The 26,602-nt window shown below is 40.7% G+C and overlaps 1 protein-coding gene across 3 annotated transcripts in view; it reads left to right on the forward strand.

Annotated features, from left to right (window-relative positions):
* The window catches only part of ZBTB46 (zinc finger and BTB domain containing 46), a 55,532-nt gene that overhangs the window by 10,322 nt on the left and 18,608 nt on the right, over positions 1-26,602 (forward strand). For 2 of the 3 annotated variants that reach the window (XM_033153790.1, XM_033153791.1), the window contains 3 exons: positions 6,784-7,754; positions 19,578-19,859; positions 24,762-24,934. In XM_033153790.1, coding sequence (XP_033009681.1) covers positions 6,818-7,754; positions 19,578-19,859; positions 24,762-24,934 — 1,392 coding nt within the window. In that variant the 5' untranslated portion in view covers positions 6,784-6,817. The remainder of the gene's footprint in view (positions 1-6,783; positions 7,755-19,577; positions 19,860-24,761; positions 24,935-26,602) is intronic. The other variant, XM_033153793.1, reaches the window with a different exon arrangement.

The raw sequence follows: 26,602 nt of genomic DNA on the forward strand, positions 1-26,602 counted from the left end.
GGCAACTATCTTTCCATTATCACTGTAAAACAGATAACATGCAGTTCATTAAGGTCTCACCATGAGAAGTGTGCTTAGTTTCCAAGCATAGTAAAAAGCTCATTTGCTGAACCTCATTTCTTTGGATGCTCCAAAGTTCTGAAAAATCAGTGGTCATTTATGGGTAGATGTTTTCCTTTAGGACTTCCTCTGTCTGGGAAGCAATAGTATGAAAAACAGTGTGCTGCTACTGTGTATGAAGATGTCATTGGGACATATTTAAGTTTTAGTCTGCAGATTAAAAATTGCTGTCTAATCTGTCGGTTGAAACTAAGCAAAAACTCAGGGATTCCGGATTCTGGAAGGTCTGCCACCTTTGTAGCTGCACAGAAATGCTTGCTTCCTCATCCCTGAATCACATTTAACTGTGCTCATTTGTAATCTATGTATATACAGTTTGTAAAATCTGGACCGTCCACTGTACTGATGGAATTTGAATTTATTCCTTTGTGAAGTGATTGTAGTTGGAAATATTCTATACATTAGATTACTAAATTGATATTTTTCTAATGGGTGTTTACTTAAAAAGTTAATAGATAGATTGATAGAAGTTATCTCATGTTGCTTAAATACCTTCAAAGGCATTTATGAAATAAAATGTACACATTTATTTAATGTGAAGAAGTGTATCTGAAGAAGTGTGCATGCACACGAAAGCTCATACCAGGAACAAACTCAGTTGGTCTCTAAGGTGCTACTAGAAAGAATTTTCGATTTTGTTTTGACATTTATTTAAATTCAATTAAAAGCCAGGTTATCAAAAATACTGTTTTTATTACTAAAATGAAGGATGTAAATTAAGTTTATAGTATTGTGTCATTTGCATAAATTATTCCCTTTTGCAGATATTGAGCTACTTTGGTGCAATATTTGAGTTTTTAGCATAGAATCAAAGAACCTGGCCCTAATCCAAGGAAATTTAGTGACACAAGTCTCAGTAGGGATGCGGGTGGCACTGTGGGTTAAACCACAGAGCCTAGGGCTTGCTGATCAGAAGGTCAGTAGTTCGAATCCCCGCGACGGGGTGAGCTCCCGTTGCTCAGTCCTTGCTCCTGCCAACATAGCAGTTCGAAAGCACGCCAAAGTGCAAGTAGATAAATAGGTACCTTTCCGGCGGGAAGGTAAACGGCATTTCCATGCGCTGCTCTGGTTTGCCAGAAGCGGCTCAGTCATGCTGGCCACATGACCCGGAAGCTGTACGCCGGCTCCCTCAGCCAGTAAAGCGAGATGAGGACCGCAACCCCAGAGTCAGACACAACTGTACCTAATGGTCAGGGGTCCCTTTACCTTTAAGTCTCAGTCAGCCAACCTAGCAATGACTCATCTCTTAGTTTTCTTTTGCATGTTGGCTAAATGGGAAAGGAATAATTATTATAGAAGAGGACTAAATATAACCAAATGTAGAGTAGATACCTGAAGCAGCCAACACATACTGATACTGTATACACTTTCTCAGCTAAAGGACATTCAATTATGCTTACCAGTAACTCTGAGCCAGATGTGGTTAAGGCTGGTAAATACCTGGGGGTGGGTGATTGCATTGTATGATTAGCTGACTTTGTGTTTCCAAGAGAAATTATCTAGCACTAGGGAAGGAGAGGGAGACTAAGATAATGTGAATAATGTCAACAAAGAATTATCTGAAGACATTGGAAGGACACTTCTCGCATGGAAGCTGAATTAATAACAAGCTTAACTCATGACAGTGTAATAGAAAAATAAATTGGATCATAAAGTCATATTGTGTGGAAGCTACTTAACTGCATTCACATGTGTGATTAGGTGTTGGAAAGTTGGCAGCAATTTGCTGCTTGTGCATGTACTCTTATTCCTAAGAAGCATACAGAATAGATAATAACTTCAGCAGATAATGCATTTTAGTCAGACTTTCTTATACAGTGGTCCACCAGTGGGGTTCTGCTATTGAGGTGGAATTTCTGTTTCCTGTGTTCCCCCTGTGTGCCCCTAAAATCTCCTCATCTGATTTTGAGAGCATGTGGGAACCGAAGTTCTGTTGCATGAATGGGAGTCTGTTGTGCCAGTGGAGCTGCTTCATTGGAATATAGCCCACTTTATTTATTTATTTGTTTGGCTAGAGATTTCTGTAGACAGTTTATCCAAAAGTTTAAAATCTACAAGGCATAGTACAGGTAGGAAAAGGAGAATGTAAAATTTCATTGAAGGAAATTCATTTTAATGCGTGCATTTTAGTAGCTTTTTTAAAACAACGGAAAAGTATAAACAGCAGATATCAACTGAGCACAGAAAGTACATGGTATAAAATGGTTCTGTAAGTAACTTGATGATGAATTTAAAAGAAAATTGAATGACTAGTGTCTTACAAAGCTATAATTAATCTGTACACTCCAACCTTTTGGGGCTGATGAACACATCTGGAATTTTGAAGTGCTGTGGGCACCAGTCAGAAATGGCAGCTATGAGTGCATGGCACAACACAAAATGGCTACCACATCTAAAAGTGTAGAAAAAGAGGATCACAAAAAGTGGGCCTACTTCCATCAGCCCCCCCCCCCAAATCAATGGAGAAAAGGCATCTGTATCAGCCACCACAACATTTGCTCACAGAGAAAAGCAATTTGTACCTTTCCTCAGTTCAAAATGGAAGGGCAATGGTAGTGTTTGAAGGGGCGTGTTCAACAGGAACTGAGTGAGAAGAGCAAATACTGTTGTGCATTGTCGATTTTTTTGTGGGGATGACTATATTAAGACCTTCTATGGATGTGGCAGGAACACAGGAACCCATAGATAACACTTTGGTGACCACTGCTGTCAGATTTGGATTCGAAGAACTGGAAGTTTCTGAGATATACTTTTATTTGAAATGTAGTGCATTATCTCTAGTTCAGTAGCAACAAAACAAATACAATTTAGTGTTTGTCTGTTACTTTATGACTTGTTTTAATGGTTTGAACCATGAAACCTCTGAGAGTTTGTATATACAGTTAAATTTGAGAATGATAGTTTACCCTGAAAAAGGTATTTCATGGTATTTTGTGCCATGGGCACCTGCTAACTATTTCAGGGCACTTCCACATGATGGCATTGCTCTTCCATGTAGGCTTTTTTTACAACATGATAACAGTGTTATCAAAATGCCACAAAATATTTACTCCTTTATTCTGTATTTATCTTTTTTTTTAACAGAATTTATTGGCATTTTCACAAAACAACATAAACCCAACCCCCACACCTACAAATATCAAAACAAACACAAATACAAATACACATACACATAATGTCAGGATTCTTCTTCTTATCTGTATATCTTGCTATAGAAAAAAAAAAAAAATTCTAGTTCCGAATCTTGACACTTGACTTCCCCCGCCTATACACCTTCGGTTTTAATACAATACACTTTCTCCTTAACATCTTTTCTCCATAAAAGTTTAACTTATCTTGATATAGAAAGAAAAAACACCTTTGTCTTATCTTTTGCATTATAACCTAAAACTTAACCAAATATTCTTAGAGCTAAACTTATTTCTTCTATCATTTAGCATGCTGCTTTTAACTTAAATTCAATATCTCCTTACTTATTTAAAATAAACTTATTTAACAAACTTCACACTCCGATTTCGGATACCATGGCAGACCATCTATGTTATACAATGATTAATTCAACCCACTCCCCTTTTGTCCATTGTCTTCTCCTGTCTTTCACCAGAACCGAATCCCCTATTGTATGCTTCTGAATGTCCACAGATCCAGGTTACAACCACTACAAACCCTGCATCGAGCTCCAAGATGTTCATCCTCTGCATTCTGAGCTTCTCCGTAGCTTTGTACCAAAATTCTTCTTCTTGTAGAAATCTTAATTCTCTGTCCCTCGACCCCGAGCTGCCACCTCGGAATCTAGATATTAAAAAACTTTCCGTTTCAGGGTTTCTGCCACCCCCTGAAAACAGTCCCTGTTCCAATCGGATTTGCTCTGCCATCTCAGACCATCCTTCCAGCACATCTTCCAGCTCTTTGCAAAAGTCTGTTTCCATTGAGTAGATTTTTTGGAAAGCCTCCTCTGTGGAATACAGATTATTTCCATTTATAATCCCACACAAGACTCTTAATTTTCGATTAGCCAGCTCCAATTGAAAGACAGTGAGCTTTTCCTCTACCTCCCAGTCCTTCTGTGCCAGCATGAGCGCAAAGTCCAACATCTTCGGGGAAGGGAGGTGGGTATCAAATTACATTTCCTGTCTTTTTCCTCCTTTGTCTCAATTTTCTCCTGCGCAATTCCAAATCGCCGCCATTTCTTCCGAAGCCAGAGTATAAAGACCAAAACTTCAAATGGAGATATTTTTCCTCAATTAACCCCTGAGAGGGAATCTCTACAGAGTCAGTTTTCAAATTCCAAGCACTTTCAAGTGATTAGTGTAGCAGCAGTCACTTAAAGAGTTAATTCCTTCCAACCCCCGAAGGGAGAGAGGCGGGCTGCCTTTTCTTTTGATCCCAGAGCTTTTCCCGAAGTACAAAGAGTCAGTCAATTACTCACAGCTTCTGGTTTCTTAGCAACTTCTTAATGACAGGTAGAACAGAGACGCTCCTCACGGACTTTGCCGCCGCATGTAAACATCCCGGTTGGGGCATGTCCCCTGAAGCCCGACTCCGTGGTCCCTTCACCCCCACTCCCCCCTTACAGGGGGCGCGGGGGAAGGGTTCGGAGCACAACGGGCATAGCCGGGGAGCCCAGGGCGCGGGACGCTCTTCCCGCGCCCCAACCAGAGCCCTGCATGCGGCTGCAGGGCTCCTAACCCCCGGGATGAACTGGGTGCCTCGCCACCGAAGCAACCCAGGACCATCCGCAATGGCGGATATTCTGTATTTATCATTGCTTTGGAAATTGGTTTTTTTTTTTTACCTATTGCAAAGTAAATCCTGATGCTGCATAAAAAACTTGGATGCATGACCGATACAGAGTCCACAATAAACTACCAAATGGAAGCTTCCTTAAATCGTTCACACATTACTCTGCTTACAGGAAGGATGTCATTCTTATTCACTTGGCATCCCAGTAAAGAATCATCTATACACAAACCTTCAGGCCTTTCAGAAACCTTAAGGACTTATTGATTCAGAAGAATTACATGTTTGTATTACCTTTTCTTTATTCAGAAAATGGTAAATTATATTTACTTAAACAGTGTTTTACTGTCTTTAGCTTCCCCACCTTTATATAAAATCTGTTAATAATAGTGGAAAGTACCTTTGAGACACCTAAGTGCATGTGTGGTCTAAACTTGAAATAAGTAATACTATGGGACCTGCAACAGAACATTGCATCATGTGTAGCAGTTGCGGAACTGCATTTTTGAGGCCCTGAAGCTTGTCATGGGGGCCCCTTTGCAACCAGCAAAGCATAGCTGTTCCATGACAGACCACCATACCTTTACAACATCTCTGCTATTGACTCTCAAACTGTGGATTGTTGAAGTGTATCCCACAAAAAATATTACGACTCAAATTGGGTCTTCTAGACCCATTTTTTTAAAGCAATGTGGACAAAAGTCCTTTCTGGGGCCCCTCTGGGATTAGTTTCATAGCAGATCTGCCTCTGGTGTGGAGTGCTACTGTTCAGTGTTACTGTGTACCGTATTCTGTGGGCACTGACCACCCTTAGTCCTCCTTGGGGAGGATTTTTCTTAGGGTTTCCCCTAAAGATCTGTTGTACTTCTGTAAACCTTGGGGTTTCTTTAAGCTTGCTGACACCTCTTGTGTGCACATGGTGCCATTTTTTGCTGAACAAGCAACAGTTTTCATGCCTGGAAACTGGAAATAGATGTGAATGTTGTTGGCTTATTGGGGGATGAAAGATGCAAAGGGGAGTTGGCTGCTTTCCTTAGCTATTGTGGATATGTACCTCCTACTAGTCTCATCTTAAATATGTAAACTAGCTGAGGATGACGTGAATTCAGCTGTTTGTCTTGCAGGATCTAGTAACTTCTTTCCTGAGGAGTTTCTGCTATAGGATGCTTTGCCTCTGCAAACATAATTATCAACACTAGCTTGCTAGGATCTTAAACTTTGATACCTTAACACAGGGAACTTATCTCAGTCTCTTTCTCTGTAGTTGTGGTAAATACATCATACTTTCTCTTGATTAGTTTTGAAAGGTTAATATCCTGGCATGCTATCTCCAAAGCTTCAGGAATATTCAAAGCTATTGAATATTGATGGTCCAAGTTTACATATTCAGTGCAGGCTATTCTCTTGGGCCAAGCCAGATATGACCTCAAGTGCTTCTTTATATTTAATGTGCAGGTTTTTAAAAGCACAAATAGCATTAGTTGAAGGGGTAATAATTATTGTGTTTACAGCAAGCTGGTAGGGGGAATTTAACTCTTTATTCCCTTGCTGTGTGCCTAAGAAAATCCATTATCTGTAGTTGGTATTTGCATGGCCAGAAAATCCCCCATTGCTGCTAAAATGGGGGATTTTCTTCAGGATTTCAGCATTGGAAGAATGGGTTAAATTATTCCTCCCAGCTGCTGTAATCCCAGTAATTACCAACTCCCCCCACCTGACATTAGCATTTCTAAAAACCTGCCTATTAAATGCAAATCCAATATTCAAGTCAAGCAATGGACTCTCTGTTCTAAGTATAATGCCTTAATTATTGTTGTCTTCAAACTTGGAAAGATAGCTAAATGCCTCTCTGAAATTTTGTGGTGATTTAAATAGTATGACAGCCCCTTTAATGTGGTAATGCCTCTATTTCTCCCTTTACAGACCTGTGTGGAAGCAGTAGCACAAATATTTCTAAATGAATAATCGAAAGGAAGACATGGAAATTGCCTCCCATTATCGTCACCTGCTTCAAGAACTCAATGAACAAAGACAGCATGGCATCCTCTGTGATGTTTGCATTATAGTAGAGGGAAAGATTTTCAAGGCTCACAAAAACATTTTACTTGGGAGCAGTCGCTACTTCAAGACACTGTACTGCCAGGTGCAGAAGACTTCTGACCAGGCAACGGTCACTCATTTAGATATTGTAACAGCCCAGGGGTTTAAAGCAATCATTGACTTCATGTACTCTGCGCACCTTGCATTGACCAGCAGGAATGTTATTGAGGTGATGTCAGCTGCTAGCTATCTCCAGATGACTGATATTGTTCAAGCTTGTCACAATTTCATAAAGGCTGCTCTTGACATAAGCATTAAGTCTGATGCATCAGATGATTTTATTGATTATGAACTTGGAGCAACCTCCAGCAGTAGTACAGATGCTTTGATTTCAGCAGTGGTAGCTGGTAGGAGCATATCTCCCTGGCTGGCTCGGCGGACAAGTCCTGCAAACTCCTCTGGTGATTCAGCCATTGCTAGTTGTCATGAAGGAGGAAGCACATATGGAAAAGAGGATCAAGAACAAAAAATGGATAGCCATGATGACGTTTCATCCCAATCTCTGTGGTCTAGTGATATGGGGTATGGATCCTTGCGTATCAAAGAGGAACAGAGCTCTCCATCTCATTATGGAGGAAATGAGTTGCAGTCTGCCAAAGATAGTACAATGCAGAATACTTTTTCAGAACAAGGCGCTGCAGATGGATGGCAGCCTACTGGGCGCAGAAAGAACAGAAAAAACAAAGATACTGTGCGCCATATTACACAGCAACTGGGAGATGACAGCAGAACAAGCTCTCCAGTACCTCCTTTTCTATCTGCCCCAGGGTGGCCATACAGTAGTCGTGAAGCAAGTAAGATTTTTCTTTCTGTCTGTCTCTGTAGAATCATATGTGATATGTATAATCATTCATGTGAATGGATAATCATTTGTGGCATACTAGTTAAAAGGCCATAAACTTTAATGGTCCAATTAAGTGTATAGTAGGGTAAAGGATATGTCTTGTTTTTCACTTGAGATCCAGCTCTGAAGGCCTTGTGGCAGTTCCCTTATTGCAAGAAGTGAGATTACAGGGAACCAGACAGGGGGCCTTCTCGGTAGCCACACCCGCCCTGTGGAATGCTCTCCCATCAGATGCTAAGTAAATAACAACTATTTTACTTTTAGAAGACATCTGAATGCAGCCCCTCCTAAGCTGCTATATATCTCAGTGTGCTAATAACTGAATTTATTAATGAAAACTTGTGAAAAATAATTATATTAGGCCTTAAATGGATAAATTAACAAGAGAAACACAAATATTTCTGTACCAGAAAAAAACTTTTAAAAGCTGCATACAGTCATAACTCTTTTTGTGGCTGGGATACATTCCGGAGCCCCGGCCACTAGCCAGAAAGGATGCAGGGCAAAGTGCCATGGTCTGCGCACGTGCACAGAGTGGTTTGTGCTTCTGTGCATGCGTGAAGTGCGATTTAGCACTTTTGTGCATGTCTGAGCGGCAAACCCGGAAGTAACCCATTCCGGTGCTTCCAGGTTTGCCACGGACATTCACCGGAGTGGACATTAGACAAGGCGGACATTCGCGGAGGTATTACTGTGTCATGTTCTCTAAAGCTGTAGCAGTGGTACAAAGTATCTTTGAAAATGGAAATCCATTTATCATTTATGTAAAATAATGAACACATTTCCTGTTATATAATAGTCAACATCTCAATTTCTTGAAGATTTTATTCAGATTCTGTGTATTGTACTTGTGTCTTTTTATGCAGCAGTGTCATCTTGGGAAACTTTCAAGCTTAATAATGTTGTTTCATATACACGTCCAACAGGTAGATCACTGGACATCTGTGGTAGATCACTGGTACATCACTGGCTCCCCTCAACAGCTTTTGCTCCCCTATTAAAAGCTCAACAACTTTGACCTGAACCCCCCAAAAAGGGCTTTCCTTCCTAAGGAAGCACAGCAACTTTTACCCGAACGCCTAAAAAATGGGGCTTTCCTCCTCCCTAAAAAAGCTCAATAACTTTGACCCGAACCACCCAAAAGGGGGTAGATCACTGCCAGTTTTTAACTCTGTGAGTAGATCACAGTCTCTTGGGAGTTGGCCACCCCTGATATACAACATGAAGCATAACCATGTAAATTATGTGATAAATGTTTTCCTGTGGCTTTACACTGGCTCTTAGAAAATAAAATGGTTACTTACCGGAATGCTTTCTTCCAGTCTGAATTTTGAAGAAGGTTGATGTAACCCCTTTGGTAATTGTCCAGGGTAGTGTGTAGTCAGTGTAACATGGTTTTATTTTTTTTTATGATGAATGAGTTGGTGCTTCAAACAGGAGTGGAGCAAGGGGGTGGGGGGTGGGCCGCCCTGGGTACCACCCGGGGGGGGGGGGTTGACACTCGGGGCGGTGCCCCGCCCCCACGATCGGTGCTGCCAGCACTCATGGGGCGCGGCTAGTTTTAAGGCCTTAAAACTTGCTGCGCTGCCGCACAGTTGGAAGGGGTGCCGCTGTTGGCCGCTCACGCCTGCCATCTTGGGTGGACTGCGCATGTCCGCACATGCACAGTCCACACGGAATGCTGCACGCATGCCGTGACGTCACAGCACATGCGCGCTAGGGAGCGGTGCCGTGCCCCCAGGGGGGTGCCCCCGCCTTTGCCGCCCTGGGCAGCAAAGCGGCTCCCTATGCCCCTGGCTTCAAAGACATAATGATAATGACGCAGCCAGGAAGGTGTAATTTAAATTTTTAAAAGTGCATGCAAGTTTTTATCTTGAACATTCTGTTCCTTCTGATAATAGCTGTATGTGTGTAAATCCATTACCACAACAATTCAGCTCCTCTTCCTCTGAATTTATTACTTTAATCATGATTGAAGCTTTTCAAAATCTTCCTCATCTTTTCATCACAGAAAATATTCTAGATGTTTCTCCTCGTAAATTGGTTAGAATAGTACCTTTAAAATAGCATGAGTTTTCATGTGCATGCACACTTCTTAAGATTCTGAAGATGTGTGCATGCACACGAGAGCTCATACCAATAACAAACTTAGTTGGTCTCTAAGGTGCTACTGGAAGGAAACAAATTTTTCCTTTACATATAATGCTCCTCTTCCTCCTCTCTTCCTGTTTGGTCTATTGCTTTTGAATAGGTTATGCCCCTCAGTTACTGCATCCCAGTCATGAGTCTCATTCCACCACGTTTCAACAATGCCTTTTATAGCATATTTATCAAGTTCATCTTATTTCCCATGCTCTGTGCTCAGTGCATTTTTTTTTTGAATTGCTGAAAGAGTAGCATTATTATTTTCCTATTGGGTCATTCACATATATTAGGGATATAGTTTTATTTGTTGTTGTTCAGTCGTTCAGTCGTGTCTGACTCTTCGTGACCCCATGGACCAGAGCACGCCAGGCACGCCTATCCTTCACTGCCTCTCGCAGTTTGGCCAAACTCATGTTAGTAGCTTCAAGAACACTGTCCAACCATCTCATCCTCTGTTTTATAGGATTACATAAATAATAAACCACAGGGCTGTAGGATTTTGTGGTATTTAAGTTTGGCACTGTAGAGGTCAATTACCTTCACAGGAAGAATGGGAACAGTTGAAATCTGAAGAAGTGTGCATGCACACGTAAGCTTATACCCAGAACATAGTTGGTATCTAAGGTGCTACTGGACAATTTTTTATTTATTTCAACTGTGTCAGACCAACACGGCTACCTACCTGAAAGTTGAAATAAAGTTTTGTGTTACATAGTCTGCTTTTTTCTGGCATGTTCCTTTCTTTCCTTTCCTTTGAATACTCAAACATTACCTAATACAATGGTACCTCGCAAGGCGAATGCCTCGCGCAACGAAAAACTCGCTAGACGAAAGGGTTTTGCGATTTTTTTAGGTGACTCGCAAGACGTAATTTCCTGTGGCCATGACTCACAAAACGAAGGCGTTATGTTCCGTGAGGCATTCGTCCGCGAGGCATTTGTCTTGCGCAGTACCACTGTGAGAAGCAGCGCGGGAGCCTGAACCCCGCTGCAAGGAGAGCGGTGGCGGTGGCAGCGGGAGAGCGGGGAGAGCGAGCGGGGAGAGTGGGCAGCGGGAGAGCGAGGAGAGCAGCCTGCCTAGCAACAACACCTCCTCCTCCTGCTTGCAGCCTGCCCGACAACAACACTCTGTGAGGAGAGCTGCAGCGGGAGAGCTGGGAGAGCGAGCGGGGAGAGCGGGCGGTTGGGGAGCTGCGAGGAAAGCGGTTGTGGCGGCGGGAGAGCAGGGAGAGCAGCGTGCCTGACAACAACACTCCTCCTGCTGCTTCCCCTCAGGCACAGCTTGAGCCCAGTCAGGACGACAGTGCTGGGCAGCCCGGCAGAGGTGGAGTTGGGAGTCGCTGCTGCTGCTGCTGCCAACAACAGGCCCCGACCTTTTTTTGCCCATTGTTGTTGTTCAGTCGTTCAGTCGTGTCCGACTCTTCGTGACCCCATGGACCAGAGCACGCCAGGCACGCCTATCATTCACTGCCTCCCGCAGTTTGGCCAAATTCATGTTAGTAGCTTCGAGAATACTGTCCGACCATCTCATCCTTTGTCGTCCCCTTCTCCTTGTGCCCTCCATCTTTCCCAACATCAGGGTCTTTTCCAGGGAGTCTTCTCTTCTCATGAGGTGGCCAAAGTACTGGAGCCTCAACTTCAGGATCTGTCCTTCTAGTGAGCACTCAGGGCCGATTTCCTTGAGAATGGATAGGTTTGATCTTCTTGCAGTCCATGGGACTCTCAAGAGTCTCCTCCAGCACCATAATTCAAAAGCATCAATTCTTTGGCGATCAGCCTTCTTGATGGTCCAGCTCTCACTTCCGTACATTACTACTGGGAAAACCATAGCTTTAACTATACGGACCTTTGTTGGCAAGGTGATGTCTTTGCTTTTTAAGATGCTGTCTAGGTTTGTCATTGCTTTTCTCCCAAGAAGCAGGCGTCTTCTAATTTCGTGACTGCTGTCACCATCTGCAGTGATCATGGAACCCAAGAAAGTGAAATCTCTCACTGCCTCCATTTCTTCCCCTTCTATTTGCCAGGAGGTGATGGGACCAGTGGCCATGATCTTAGTTTTTTTGATGTTGAGCTTCAGACCATATTTTGCGCTTTCCTCTTTCACCCTCATTAAAAGGTTCTTCAATTCCTCCTCACTTTCTGCCATCAAGGTTGTATCATCAGCATATCTGAGGTTGTTGATATTTTTTCCGGCAATCTTAATTCCGATTTGGGATTCATCCAGCCCAGCCTTTCGCATGATGAATTCTGCATATAAGTTAAATAAGCAGGGAGACAATATACAGCCTTGTCGTACTCCTTTCCCAATTTTGAACCAATCAGTTATTCCATATCCAGTTCTAACTGTAGCTTCTTGTCCCAAATAGAGATTTCTCAGGAGACAGATGAGGTGATCCGGCACTCCCATTTCTTTAAGAACTTTCCATAGTTTGCTGTGGTCGACACAGTCAAATGCTTTTGCGTAGTCAATGAAGCAGAAGTAGATGTTTTTCTGGAACTCTCTAGCTTTCTCCATAATCCAGCGCATGTTTGCAATTTGGTCTCTGGTTCCTCTGCCCCTTCGAAATCCAGCTTGCACTTCTGGGAGTTCTCGGTCCACGTACTGCTTAAGTCTGCCTTGTAGAATTTTAAGCATAACCTTGCTAGAGTGTGAAATGAGTGCAATTGTGCGGTAGTTAGAGCATTCTTTGGCACTGCCCTTCTTTGGGATTGGGATGTAAACTGATCTTCTCCAATCCTCTGGCCACTGCTGAGTTTTCCAAACTTGTTGGCATATTGAGTGTAGCACCTTAACAGCATCATCTTTTAGGATTTTAAATAGTTCAGCTGGAATATCATCACTTCCACTGGCCTTGTTGTTAGCAAGGCTTTCTAAGGCCCATTTGACTTCACTCTCCAGGATGTCTGGCTCAAGGTCAGCAACCACACTACCTGGGGTGCATGAGACCTCTATATCTTTCTGGTATAGTTCCTCTGTGTATTCTTTCCACCTCTTCTTGATGTCTTCTGCTTCTGTTAGGTCCTTTCCACTTTTGTCCTTAATTGTGGTAATCTTTGTACGAAATGTTCCTTTCATATCTCCAATTTTCTTGAACAGATCTCTGGTTTTTCCCATTCTGTTATTTTCCTCTATTTCTTTGCATTGCTCGTTTAGAAAGGCCCTCTTGTCTCTCCTTGCTATTCTTTGGAAATCTGCATTCAATTTCCTGTATCTTTCACTATCTCCCTCGCATTTTGCTTGCCTTCTCTCCCCCGCTATTTTTAAGGCCTCATTGGACAGCCACTTTGCTTTCTTGCATTTCTTTTTCATTGGGATGGTTTTCGTTGCTGCCTCCTGTATAATGTTACGAGCCTCCATCCACAGTTCTTCAGGCACTCTATCCACCAAATCTAAGTCCTTAAACCTGTTTTTCACTTCAACTGTGTATTCATAAGGAATTTGATTTAGATTGTATCTTACTGGCCCCGTGGTTTTTCCTACTTTCTTCAGTTTAAGCTGGAATTTTGCTATTAGAAGCTGATGATCAGAGCCACAGTCAGCTCCAGGTCTTGTTTTTGCTGAGTGTATAGAGCTTCTCCATCTTTGGCTGCAGAGAATATAATCAATCTGATTTCGATGTCGCCCATCTGGTGATGTCCATGTGTAGAGTCGTCTCTTGTGTTGTTGGAAAAGAGTGTTTGTGATGACCAGCTTGTTCTCCTGACAGAACTCTATTAGCCTTTGCCCTGCTTCATTTTGAACTCCAAGGCCAAACTTGCCAGTTGTTCCTTTTATCTCTTGACTCCCTACTTTAGCATTCCAATCCCCTATAATGAGAAGAACATCCTTCTTTGGTGTCATTTCTATAAGGTGTTGTAAGTCTTCATAGAATTGGTCAATTTCAGTTTCTTCAGCACTGGAAGTTGGTGCATAAACTTGGATTACTGTGATGTTAAAAGGACTGCCTTGGATTCGTATCGAGATCAATCTATCATTTTTGAAATTGCATCCCAGTACAGCTTTCGCCACTCTTTTGTTGACTATGAGGGCCACTCCATTTCTTTTACGGGATTCCTGCCCGCAGTAGTAGATATGATAGTCATCTGAACTGAATTCGCCCATTCCCGTCCATTTTAGTTCACTGATGCCTAGGATGTCAATGTTTATTCTTGCCATCTCATTTTTGACCACATCCAGCTTACCAAGGTTCATGGTTCTTACATTCCAGGTTCCTATGCAATACTTTTCTTTACAGCATTGGACTTTCCTTTCGCTTCCAGGCATATCCGCAACTGAGTGTCCTTTCGGCTTTGGCCCAGCCGCTTCATCAGCTTTGGATCTACTTGTACTTGTCCTCCGCTCTTCCCCAGTAGCATGTTGGACGCCTTCCGACCTGAGGGGCTCATCTTCCAGCGTCATATCTTTTATATGCCTGTTGTCTTTGTCCATGGAGTTTTCTTGGCAGGGATACTGGAGTGGGTTGCCAGTTCCTCCTCCAGGTGGATCACGTTTGGTCCAAACTCTCCACTATGACCTGTCCATCTTGGGTGGCCCTGCACGGCATAGCTCATAGCTTCCCTGAGTAATTCAAGCCCCTTCGCCACGACAAGGCAGTGATCCATGAAGGGGTTTTTGCCCATAGGAACGCATTAATTAAATTTCAATTCATTCCTATGGGAAACCGTGCTTTGCAAGACGAAATTATCGCAAAACGAAAGGACTCGCGGAATGAATTAATTTCGTCTTGTGAGGCACCACTGTATATGTATTATTGAAAAGAAAGTAGATTGCTTTGGGAATTGACATCTACAAACACTCCCACCTGCACCTTTTTTGAAATGTTTTTGTACCTATAAGCTTATGCAATATTGATTTTCAGTTGACATTAGATGGTATCTGACTAAGTCATCACAGATCTACTGAAATCAGAGGACGTCACTTGATTTCAATGCCCTGTTCAGCATATGACTTACCGGTAGTTAAACATCACCCAGGAAGTCTTTGATTTTTAATCCACAAAAAGGAAGACCCTACTTTGGTGTGCCTATAGATGGAAGTTCATACACACGCTGTGTTCCTAGCTGGGCTTCCTTGGCAGATTTTAATGTGGATGCAGATGTTCAATTGAGCAAGAATTGTGGCTTTACTTTGTTGTCCTGTCACTCTGTTAGTATTGAAGGAAGAGTAATGTGAGCTGGGCTCTAAAGGAAACAAAAATGTAGTAGTACTAGTCAGGACAGAAAACATGGTACTTTATTTCAGATAATAAGGTTTATTGAAGTAAACATTTTGTTAATTTAAAAAAAATCAAGCGCTGCACAGGGCTGTATTTTAGTATAATACAGTTGGCTAAGTCTTACCACACAAACAGAATGCTCCTCTGAATGCCCTTGTCATAGGGATGATACATTGGTGATATTATCAAGGGAACATTCTTGGGGCTGATTCGGATGTTCTTTAAAGGTTTATTAACCCACTACATGGCTGTCCCTTCCACATATCGAGGCAAATGTGCAAAGCAACATTCTGCCTCTCTCGAACCCGCTGCACACATAGGCCAGAGTGAAATCTCTTGTATATTACACTATTCTCTTTTTAGTTTAAGTTTAAGTTTATATTACAGTATTACCGGTAATTTTTGTTTTTAATTTGATGGCACTAAGCAGAAATATAATTTTCAGAATGGCCCATCTTAAAAAGAGAGCTTTATTTTAAGGTTATTAAATCTGAGTTTCCAGTTAATAACTGCCCTGACTCTTTACAGTACCAGATGGAGGAGGGTTTTCAATTCGTATTCCTGCCATGTCTCAGGTACAGCTCCCACAATTTAATTAAGTTTTTCATTTATCTGTGTCAACTTCTATCAGCATTGTATCATAGTTCATGGACTTGCCCTTCTTCATATTGCAGCAGTAAATTTAATCTTGGACAGTACAGTTCTTGGTTCATCAGCTCCATGATGTGGGTGTGGAAGAAGAATGCTGAGGCAGGATAACTAAAAACAATTTTTCTGCCCAACCACCATGATAGGTTGCTGTTTACTATGTACTTGAAAACTGTTTGCCTTCCACCTGCTAAGTAAGGAGGTTGGGAGAATAGTAGTGGGGTGGTTCAGGGATTATTGAATGAAACTGATTTCCTAGATCTGGAATGTGGAATCTCAGGCCTAGAGGCCTCTCTGTTTTGCCCTCAGGACTCTCCTTAGGCTATGACCCTCTATAGGCCACACTTTGATTGAGTGCTTTTGTCTGGTTCAGTATGTTTGTGAACTGTGATAATGCCTCTTGCATACCTGGAAGGAGGGTGGAGATGTGGTATATGTGTATGTGTAGAAGCCTCAAACTTTTACATAGCTGGAATGGAAGCTCTCAGCCCATTTTTGCATCTGACCCTGCCTACCACTGCTATGTGGGTCTTAGAAGATAGGCCATGATAGAATATGGATCCTGTGCTGAACAAGGTTCCGCTTCCCTAACCTAGATCCTTTAAAAAAATCTGGGTCTGGATTCAGTTAGCCTGGTGCACTAGTGGCAACCAGTACAAGGACTCCTGCTAGTGCAGGGGGACTCTTCCCCCCCCCCCCATACACCCCCACAGCTCCAAATCCATTCTGGGTAGTCAGGAGACTCAGAACTGTGCTTGGAGGTAGGAGGGGAATTGTACCATCTGGCAAGTAGAAATGCATTCATTAACAGAACAATCAGAAGACCATGATGTGATGTTGGATTCCTCCCGTTTCCCAGCCTGGTTCTAGGGCTGAGGTGGCCTTGCTTTCCTGCTGAATGACTGTCACCTCTTGGAACCAGAGCAGGCAAGAGTTTTGTTAGACCTCAGTGACTTTTGGTAAAATTGAACATGATGTTATTCTGGTCTGTCTGATAGATATGGGACTTGCCAACAATGTTTTATGTTGGTTCTGATCAATTTTTTAGGATACAGTGGTGCTGACAAGCTGCTTCTTGTCTCCATGGCATGCAGCTTGCAGGGTTCCAATTTGTTCCAATGCTGTTATAATCTACATGGAAACACTAGGAAAATTTGTCTGGAGATTTGAGCTGGGCAGTCATTAGGTGTGCTGATTACATCTAGCTTCTTCTGATTCTAGGAAAGCTGTTGAGATCCTGACTCATTTTCTAGGTGATTGTAGGATGAGACCTGACGATAGTTCAGTTGGTAGATCATGCGACTCTTAATCTCAGGTTTTGGGGTTTGAGCCCCAAGTTGGCCAAAAGATTCCTGCACTGCAGGGGGTTAAACCAGATGACCCTCATTGTCCCTTCCAACTCTACAATTCTATGATTCTGTGAAACTAATAAAGTGAAACATAAATCGGATGATATGGATATTCTGTTGGTTAGCAAATTTGATGATGTCAAAATTGTTGCCCAGGCTCTTCTGAATGAGATTGTGCTGAATGAGGTGTGTGTGTAGCTTGGGAGTGCTTCCAAATCTGACATTGCTCCTGGATATCTCTAAGGTGACTGTGGCCAGGATTGTAGGCAAAGCTTTGACTACATCCAGGGTATAATCTTACAAAATCACAATTGTACAACTTCACTGTCTCACAGTTTGTTTCCAGGCTCAGTTCTCACAGTACTATCTTTGACCTTGAAGCTGTTTGGGGCTAAACTAACATTTCTAAAAGATCACCTCCTCCCATTTGAGCCTACCCACCTTCACAGTTATCAGGGGAGACTTGTTTTTTGTTCCTTCTATATCTGATGTGTGACCAGTGGTAGGTAGCAGCACCCAAACTGCCCAGGAGACTTGATTAATTTCCACTCTATCTGCAAGGCTAAAACAATTATGTGGGTGTATATTTTGCATTAAAACAATTGTGTGGGTGTACTGGTTCTTGGGGGAATCTGATCAGTATCTGCTCTGGTATCTTACAACTGTTTAGAAGATTGCTTTTGTTTTTTCTTTTAGATTATTTTGGTGGTGATTTTTTATTTTTGTTTTGTTTTTCAGAGAGAAGTAGTGTATAGATATTTAAATAATATAAATGAATAGGGCAAGATGGGTCTAAAACAAGATTTCTGTGTTGAGACATGCATACCGTTTGAAGCATGTACTAGTCCATTATTTTGGTCCAAAAATATCAGCCTTTTATGATAATTGAAGAATATCTTAAAATATGCTTTTACAGAATCATCTGATTTGGACTTGGTGTTCTAAATTGGTAACAGCTTCAGGTTTTCTGGAAATGAGTAAATGTGGCATTATTTCCCCCCTGAAATGTCTAATTACAGTATTTCTTAAACCTGCACCCACAGTTAGTTTTGCTACCATTTTGTGAACTATATAGGTTGTATCCTAAGTTACTCCTTTGTTCATGTTAAGGGAGTGGTTATTTTCACCAACTCCTCCCTGCTTCATCAGCAGCCCTTGTGTCATATCTCACTCACACCATTCCACCAATCCCAAGAAGCAAATTTTCAGGGGGCAGCAAAAAGAAGGAAGGAGCGAAAGCCCTGTGACCATGAACTGTGTTTATGAATAATATTTTTAAAAATGCAGTGTAAAAAACTTAATCGTTTATGTAATACTTAACATTCTTTATTTTAACAATGGACCCAAAGTGGCAGCTCAGATAAGAAAGGCCTTAATTCGGTTATAGAAGATAATCAGAAACTCCCTTTGGACCTTGAAGGGAAGGGAATTCATAACTATGCTGGCTTGAATAAATACAGGAATTGTGCAAGTGAACATTTTCTTGACTTGTCAAATGAGCTGCCTTGCACAGAACTGGTTATTATACCTATAAATATGGGAAGTAGTCAACTTACCTATTTCACTTATTTTCTCTATGGTTTTGGATGAATTTTAAAGTTTTGTGGACATGATTAATCTGCATACTTTGCCATTCAAGAATCATGTGTAGTATATAACAACTTGTTCTGGAAACTGTCAACATCTGCACTTAACAATTGGACAAACAATCTTTAACATTTTGATACTTGGTTTTTGAAAGTTGTTGCAAGATCCTGGAAACTGTCAACATCTACACTTAACAATTGGACAAACAATCTTCAACATTTTGATACTTGGTTTTTGATAGTTGTTGCAAGACCCAAGACATGTTGCCATTCTATGTAATTGTAATCCTTATGTGAAAGAATGGAGTTACAAACTTGTGGTTATAGCTTGACCTCTTTCTGTAGAGATGCATGTAATTGGGAAAAGATTAATATATTCAAAGGACAATATTCATAATGTTGTGAAGTTGCAATATGTTGTTTGAATAAATTGCAACTGAGCAAGTGTAAAGGGGGCATTAAGGTTCTGTTTGTCCATAATGATATTGCACTATTGAGTGCTGGTATAGAGTGTCTTCAGCAGCAGCCATATTTCCCTAGATGTTACTGCTGCTGTTTTAGCAGCAAGAGTGTATATTCTGCAAAATGAGTGCATAACTTTGCAAAAGTGTGTACTGCACAAATATAGCAACAGTTGTATTATAGCATCAGATGAAGGCATCATAAAACTGGGGGGGAAAGACAAAGTAATCTTAGCTCCTTCATTTTAAGCAGGCATATTGATTCTGATGCTGTGGAATGATGGACGGAGGATGTGCTACAAGTGTACATGTGGCTGAGAGGACTCTATTCTGATATGTTTACTAATGTTGGGTTTTTCTTCCACTTAGGTGTGGATCTGACAGGGGCAGAATCCAGCAACTCTGACAGCCGAATAGAGAGAGTGGACCTTTATGCAAATGTCGAGGAAGCACTCCTAGGAGGTGAAGCTGGTTATCTCTCTCAGCCTCTTACTCCAGAGAAGGAAGATGCACTCCAGGCTGTAGCAGTTGCTAATCTGCGGGCAGCCCTTATGAGCAAGAACAGCTTGTTGTCCCTGAAAGCTGACATGCTGGGAGAGGAAAGTTCTCTGCTCTTCGAATACTTGCCCAAAGGCACACATTCACTGTCTTGTAAGTTGCTGTTCCTTTGTACACTACTTAAAAGTTAAAAACATTCATAAAGGAGTTATTTAAAAAAAAAAAACAGTTCTAGGCACTCTTATTTTGTATCCTTGTATGCATCCCAGAGTAATGCAACCTTAATTATTTTGAGTGCTATGTATGTAGAGTCTTAACAAGGTGATGCTTGGGCCTAGTTCCCACAAACAGCAGATAAGTGGAATACCTATGCCTTAATTATACCATTTCATATTGCAGACGATGGGCTTGCACAATTAAGTGATGCTCCATACAGAAAAATACCCTGCACGTAGAAGAGTTATAGCCTTGCCTTCCTCCTGAAATGTTAGCTTTCTGTGCTTAGGTATCTTTTTCATGTGAGGCAGAGTAATTCAGTCATGCAAGATCCTGATCTGAAAAGGTAGCTAGACACAGGTTTTTACTATATTACCAGCAAATTTGTGACAGATGGCCCTTGGTCTGTTGGAAGTTGCTGGTCAGATAGTGGCATTCGTAAGTAGATGATAATTGGAATCTGCTCCCTATCAGCCTCATGAAGGGTAATATATATACACATGATTCGTAAGCATATATACACATGATTCATAGAGGGGTGAGGTGAGAGGAAAGTGAAATGCAAGAAGAAAAAGAAAGCAGAACAGTTAAAAGCAGAACAGACAATAAGGCAACATTGGTGAAGAATTGGTAAGCTAATTCACACATCCCACTGGAATTTTCTTTAGTTCCCTTATTGAAGTATGGCCACCTTAAGATCACTTACAGAGTGCTCTGATTGGTTGAAATGTTCTCCTATTAATTTTGGGATATTAACATTCTAAGCACAGAGTTTTGTCTATTTATTTGTTTTGTGTAGCCACTGATCTACATAGAATGCAGAAGGGCAGTGCTGACAAAAAATGACATATTAAAGCTTGTGTCTTAATAAATTTGTAGTGGTTAATGTGCCACAAGACTATTTGTTTTTACTTAATAATGTGAATCCATAATCTAGTCTATGAATCTAGGATGGTTGGCAGTTTTTTATTGGTGTGTTGCTGCTCATTTTGTTAGCTAATCAAATGCATACTTGTTTACCAAGCAGATAGGAAAAGGCATCCCTTTTTAAAGCCTTGCTCCATAATAAATCCTCTTGATATAGGATCAAAAACTAACAGATGGGGCTAAAGACACAATTAAGATGATTGTGTGTTCAGTATTTCCTAAATGACAGAAACATCATTTAATTTCTTTCACTATGGTACAAGTTTGGAGGTGGCAAAGAAGACAGTATGTGTGGGCCAAAAACACAGGGTGTTTGTTATCCAGCTAAGTCACACTCAGTCATGGAACAACTTCACTGTATTGATTGTATAGTTGTGCTCCCTGAATTTCACTTCTACTGAATAGCATGTTCTGCCGTTACCTTGGGGAATGGGGAGAGATATGAGGTAACCTAAATGGGATATCAAATGCAACTAAGCAACTAAGCCCCCCCACTAATATATATTCAACTGTTGCCTAGCACAAATAGGGTAAAACTGTCAGTTTTGTAGCTTTGAGACTACCTTGTGGCAGGCAGAATAACACTGTGATTTCCTCGTGTCATTTGAAATGTTTCTCAAGTGTTTATTGCATCATAGATTCAGCGAGTATGCTGAACGACTTTATATTTGTATTTCTCTTGCAATCCTAACATTTTAAATGTTTCCTGCTGCTTTGATATGATCACCCAGGGACTTGATGTGGAAGGGATGCCATGGCCATGCCATGTTGCACTCATGTCTTGCATGTGGGTTTTCTGTAGACATCTGATTGGCCACTGTGAGCACAGACTTCTAGAATAGATAGATAGGCCCTTGGCCTGATCTAGCAGGGTTCTCTGTATATTCTTGAAAACAGGTACAACTTAACACAATGTAGCTTTGGGTGATATCTTGAGTAAAGTTTGATTTTTGCTTATTTGCTCAAATTTAATATGCTGAAATTGAATTGTATATATTTATAATTTAATCCACTGGAACACATTAAGGTTGCAATCACAAGTAACTAGGAGTAACTCAGTGAAACCTGCTTCCAAGTACATATGCGGTAAATCCAAGCTCATCTCTTGTATTTTTTAGATTTATTTTTATTTATGTATTTTATAGAAACTTTCCAAAATTTGAAACGGTAAATTAGCACCCCCACTACCCAAAAATCTGATTTTTTTAATGGTCCTTATAAGAGGGCAATAGAGAGGAGGCTTTGAACTATTTCAAAAATACTTTGCTATTTATCAGTTAAGGTAGTCTTTGGAGAATCCTCTCTAGATGTGTCCACCAATTGAGGTACAGTGGGTGGTGACCAGGGAGAGCCTTCTCAGGGATAGCACCTTGACGGAGTAAGGCTTACATTGCACCTGCACCTATTTATTGTCAGTTTAATTTCCCAGACTTAAAAAACTATTTCATCCCTAACTGATTTGCTCTGATGTTGCCATTACCGCCTGCATTCAATTTTGCTGTATTGTGTATTTTTGTAAGTCAGATTCTGTTTGGAAGGTAGTTGTTGTTGTTGTTTAGTCGTTTAGTTGTGTCTGACTCTTCATGACCCCATGGACCAGAGCACGCTAGGCACTCCTGTCTTGTTGGTTGCTTCAAGAACACTGTCCAACCATCTCGTCCTCTGTCATCCCCTTCTCCTTGTGCCCTCAATTTTTCCCAACACCAGGGTCTTTTCCAGGGACTCATGAGGTGGCCAAAGTATTTGAGCCTCAGCTTCAGGATCTTCCCTTCCAGTGAGCACTCAGGGCTGATTTCCTTAAGAATGGATAGGTTTGATCTTCTTGTGGTCCATGCACTTGGAGGCGGTCCAACAGTTTTGGGGCTTTTGCAACAAAAGGCTTGTATTTAGAATAGGTTTATAATAACTAGGGCAATTAAACACTTGAGGGACTTCAAAATATTAAACTTTAATGGTGTCATTGTTTTATTTTTTGGTGGAATCTGTGTAATGATATTTAGGTATTTATCCTTTTAATAATAATAAAAATCATTGGGACTTTATGGGAAGTCAGCAGTGGGCCTAGTATTTGATAACATGACATAAAAATCATTATTAAAATAAGCAAATAAATTGAAAGCACCAAAATAAGTTCTTTATATGAGGCTGAAAGTGAGATGCGTCAAATTGCTTTCAAATCAATGTATTTGCAATATACTATTCAAGATTAAAACGTGGAAATTACATGTCTGGAAACTTTTTGAAATAATATATATAATCTGCTGTGAACCCAAGGAATAGCGTGTAAGACTTGAAACTTTTGTTACTTCATCCTTGCTGAGTGGCTTTTCAGTGGACTGAATAATCTCATGTATAAATTGGGTGTTTGGATGAATGTGATATGGAAACACTGTTGTTAATCCTTTGGCTCAGATGTGCTCTTAAGCATTTTTGCTCTTATTATTTATGATAGCTTTGTGATATGAAGTTTAGTGCCTCATGTTATTTTTTATGTCATCTCAAACTATTTATAGTGGCATTTTATGCATCAGGTTACATGTACATTTGACCTTAGGTTTTATAAATCAAGTGACAGTCAATGCATAACAACCTTCAATAGCTAAAGAAAAATGTTCGTGTTGTGGTCATTTTACAAAAGTACTTTTCGTATAACGTTTCTTGCTATACATTAATTTTAACAAGATTCAGAACATATATATTCTTTTGCTATGACACTGCTTTTTCATTCTATGCCTTCAATAGGATTGTACTTCTTTCTTGCTTTTGCAGTTCAGGATAAAAGTTCTTTATAACCATTTATAATCAGAATTTAAATAGTTTTGTGGTGTGTGTATAATGCTATCTGATAGCTTAATCATCACACAACAATTTATTTTGATACAAACATAGTTTTCTAAATACATTATTAGTAAGAAAATGTTCAATTAACTAGTTAATCATAGTACTGGTCTGGTAGCCTAACACAGGTTCAGAGTGTGCCTAACACAGATTCCTCTGTGTTACTCACCTTATTGCTACCATTTCAAGTCTTGGGATTAGGCTGTTAAGTCTAGTATTAAATAATAATCAGTGTTCTGTCATGTATGCTTAACTTAAATTCTGCAAATTTTTGAAAATAAATCGCTACACTTACTTCACTTTTGTGAATAGTGATGTCTTGTGTCCCCAGCATATTGTACTACAGTGCCCTCAACACAAAAATATACAGTATTTGTACCTTGCGTATTTGATTGTGAGATTACTGGTTATGTTTGAGGCTGTATTTCATTAGCGGTCCCAGAACTCTGTGAATTAACTCAGAAAAAATAAGACTTTTTGTACCATAATGCATTATTTTTGTGGGCTATGTTTAAGCTTGATGTGTGTTGTTTTTGTATTACTTTCCCTAACAGCAACAATGCTATTTATAACTAACTTAAACATGCTAGTCATTATTAGAGTCTGGTGTGTGCATGCATGGGTCTCCCACTGCTGGCTGCAGCAGAGCTCCATAGATTCCTTTTCCGATTGCATAATTGCTAATGAGATAACTGTTATGACAGTAAGAACAACCTAGTCCTTTTTATGTTTAAAAGAATTTTTTGAAGTTTTAAAGAAATGGCAATGAATTAGTCACATACAAATATCGGATCATTGTATCTTTTGAAAGTTGCTCTCATTTTTGTGCTGCCTTGTGTTCTTTTCTTGTTTTGACTTCCTTTAGTGACCATTATGCTGCTGTGTGATATAATTCCCACCACACTTTTGGGTGGGGAGGCTATTTAAAACAGTCAATGGGCCTGGAAACTCTGTGGCACTTCGTTCACTCCCACTGACAGAAGATTAAGCTACAGCTGTTCATTCCCTGCCTTTTGTAAAACCACCAGCTGGTGCTAGTTCATGTGGGTGAGACTCGTTTCCTGTGTTCCTCAGGGTCTGGCACCAACTTGAATCGTTCAAGGGGTGAATGTGATGGCAAAGTGGAAACATCAACTCCTCCTCCTCTGCCTTCATCACACCTTGCCACTCAGAGCCCCACTACCATCATCCCCTCTTCTGGTGAAATATCACCAGATACTGTGAAAAGAGCGATGCCTTCAACTCAGGTAATATTATAGTTATCTGGGGGGTAATGCTAGTTTTTAAGTGTTATAAAACTTACAACTGAAATTGTGTCGTCATGCTCCGTTTGCTATTCTTAATGTATCTTAGAATTTGGAATTATTCAAATTTGTAACAGACCTAGGCTATTTGTATTGTCCATAATGTGGTATTCTCCTTTACCTTTTCTGCTTTGTGAAATTCTATCAAAATACAAAAAATGCCCACAGTAATTTGTTCCTTCTGTTCCAAACAGCAGTGTGTTTACTGAAATATGTAATGCTAACTCTTGAAACACACTTAATGGTTTTGATCTTCAGATCCCTATATTATAGAAATACTTTCCTGAACTTCTTAAAGGAAACATAAAGGCCGGACTAGAAAAATACTTCAGAGTCCTAGCAACCAGAATCAAGCATGTACAGAATTGAGAGCTTCCTAAGGACCATTTATCCACTGTTTAAAAACTTGGGCAATAATTATTCTAAATATCAAAGAGCGTGGCAGGAATAATTTTTCTTCCTGTATCTGGTCTTGTAAAATGTATCATATATTCTTATTATTTTTAGTTAAACAACTGTTTCCCTGATTTTAAAAAAATGAAAGAAAACTTCATCATAACAGACAACTTGATGGAAGTATTCAGTGGTGATTACATCTCTACACCACCTGAACTAAATCACCCATTATGTCTCATAGGGAAGTACTGTGTAGCATACAAGAGTCTATTATACACCACCTTGCGTTCCTTAGAGGAATTGTGAGATATACTGTAAATCGATAAGTGAAATTGAGCAAATGATGGTAACCATTTGGCCTAGTCGGCAACTGCTTTTTAGTGCTTAAGATAACTATTCACCTTTCATGTCCCCCTGTTTTGTGTAAAATGAGATTTCCAGGCTGCTTGACATGATTTTCCTACACTGAACACTTTATATGAAATTGTAGTGTACAGTGTTATCTCGTAACATATCATGGCCTACTTCTTGGCTTCATAGCCTTTCCTTCATGGAGGTGCTTCGAAACAGAAAAGTATATGTTTGCCTGGCACCATAATTCTATATCATTAAGCACCAAGCAGTAACTTTCCTCTTTAACCAGGTCTTTGGCCTCTAACTATCTTTGGCCTCTTAGGTGTTTTAAATGTATTATTTTAATGCTTTTTTGTGCATCTAAGTGGGTTTTTGTTTGTAATTATTATTATTTTATTATTTGTACCCCGCCCATCTGGCTAGGTCCCCCAAGCCACTCTGGGCGGCTTCCAACATTAAAATACATTAAAATGTCACAGATTAAAAACTTCCCTAAATAGGGCTGCCTTCAGGTATTTTCTGAATGTCAAGTAGTTGCTTATCTCTTTGACCTCTGATGGGAGGGCATTCCACAGGATAGGTGCCACTACTGAGAAGGCCCTCTGCCTGGTTCCCTGTAGCTTTGTTTCTCGCAGTGAGGGAACCGGCAGAAGGCCCTCAGCGTTGGATCTCAGTGTCCGGGCTGAACGATGGGGGTGGAGATGCTCCTTCAGGTATACAGGACCGAGGCCGTTTAGGGCTTTAAAGGTCAGCACCAACACTTTGAATTGTGCTCAGAAACGTACTGGGAGCCAATGTAGATCTCTCAGGAGCCGTGTTATGTGGTCCTGGCAGCCACTCTCAGTCACCAGTCTAGCTGCC

This window comes from Lacerta agilis, chromosome 6 (assembly GCF_009819535.1).
Source record: "Lacerta agilis isolate rLacAgi1 chromosome 6, rLacAgi1.pri, whole genome shotgun sequence".
NCBI classification, from domain to species: domain Eukaryota; kingdom Metazoa; phylum Chordata; class Lepidosauria; order Squamata; family Lacertidae; genus Lacerta; species Lacerta agilis.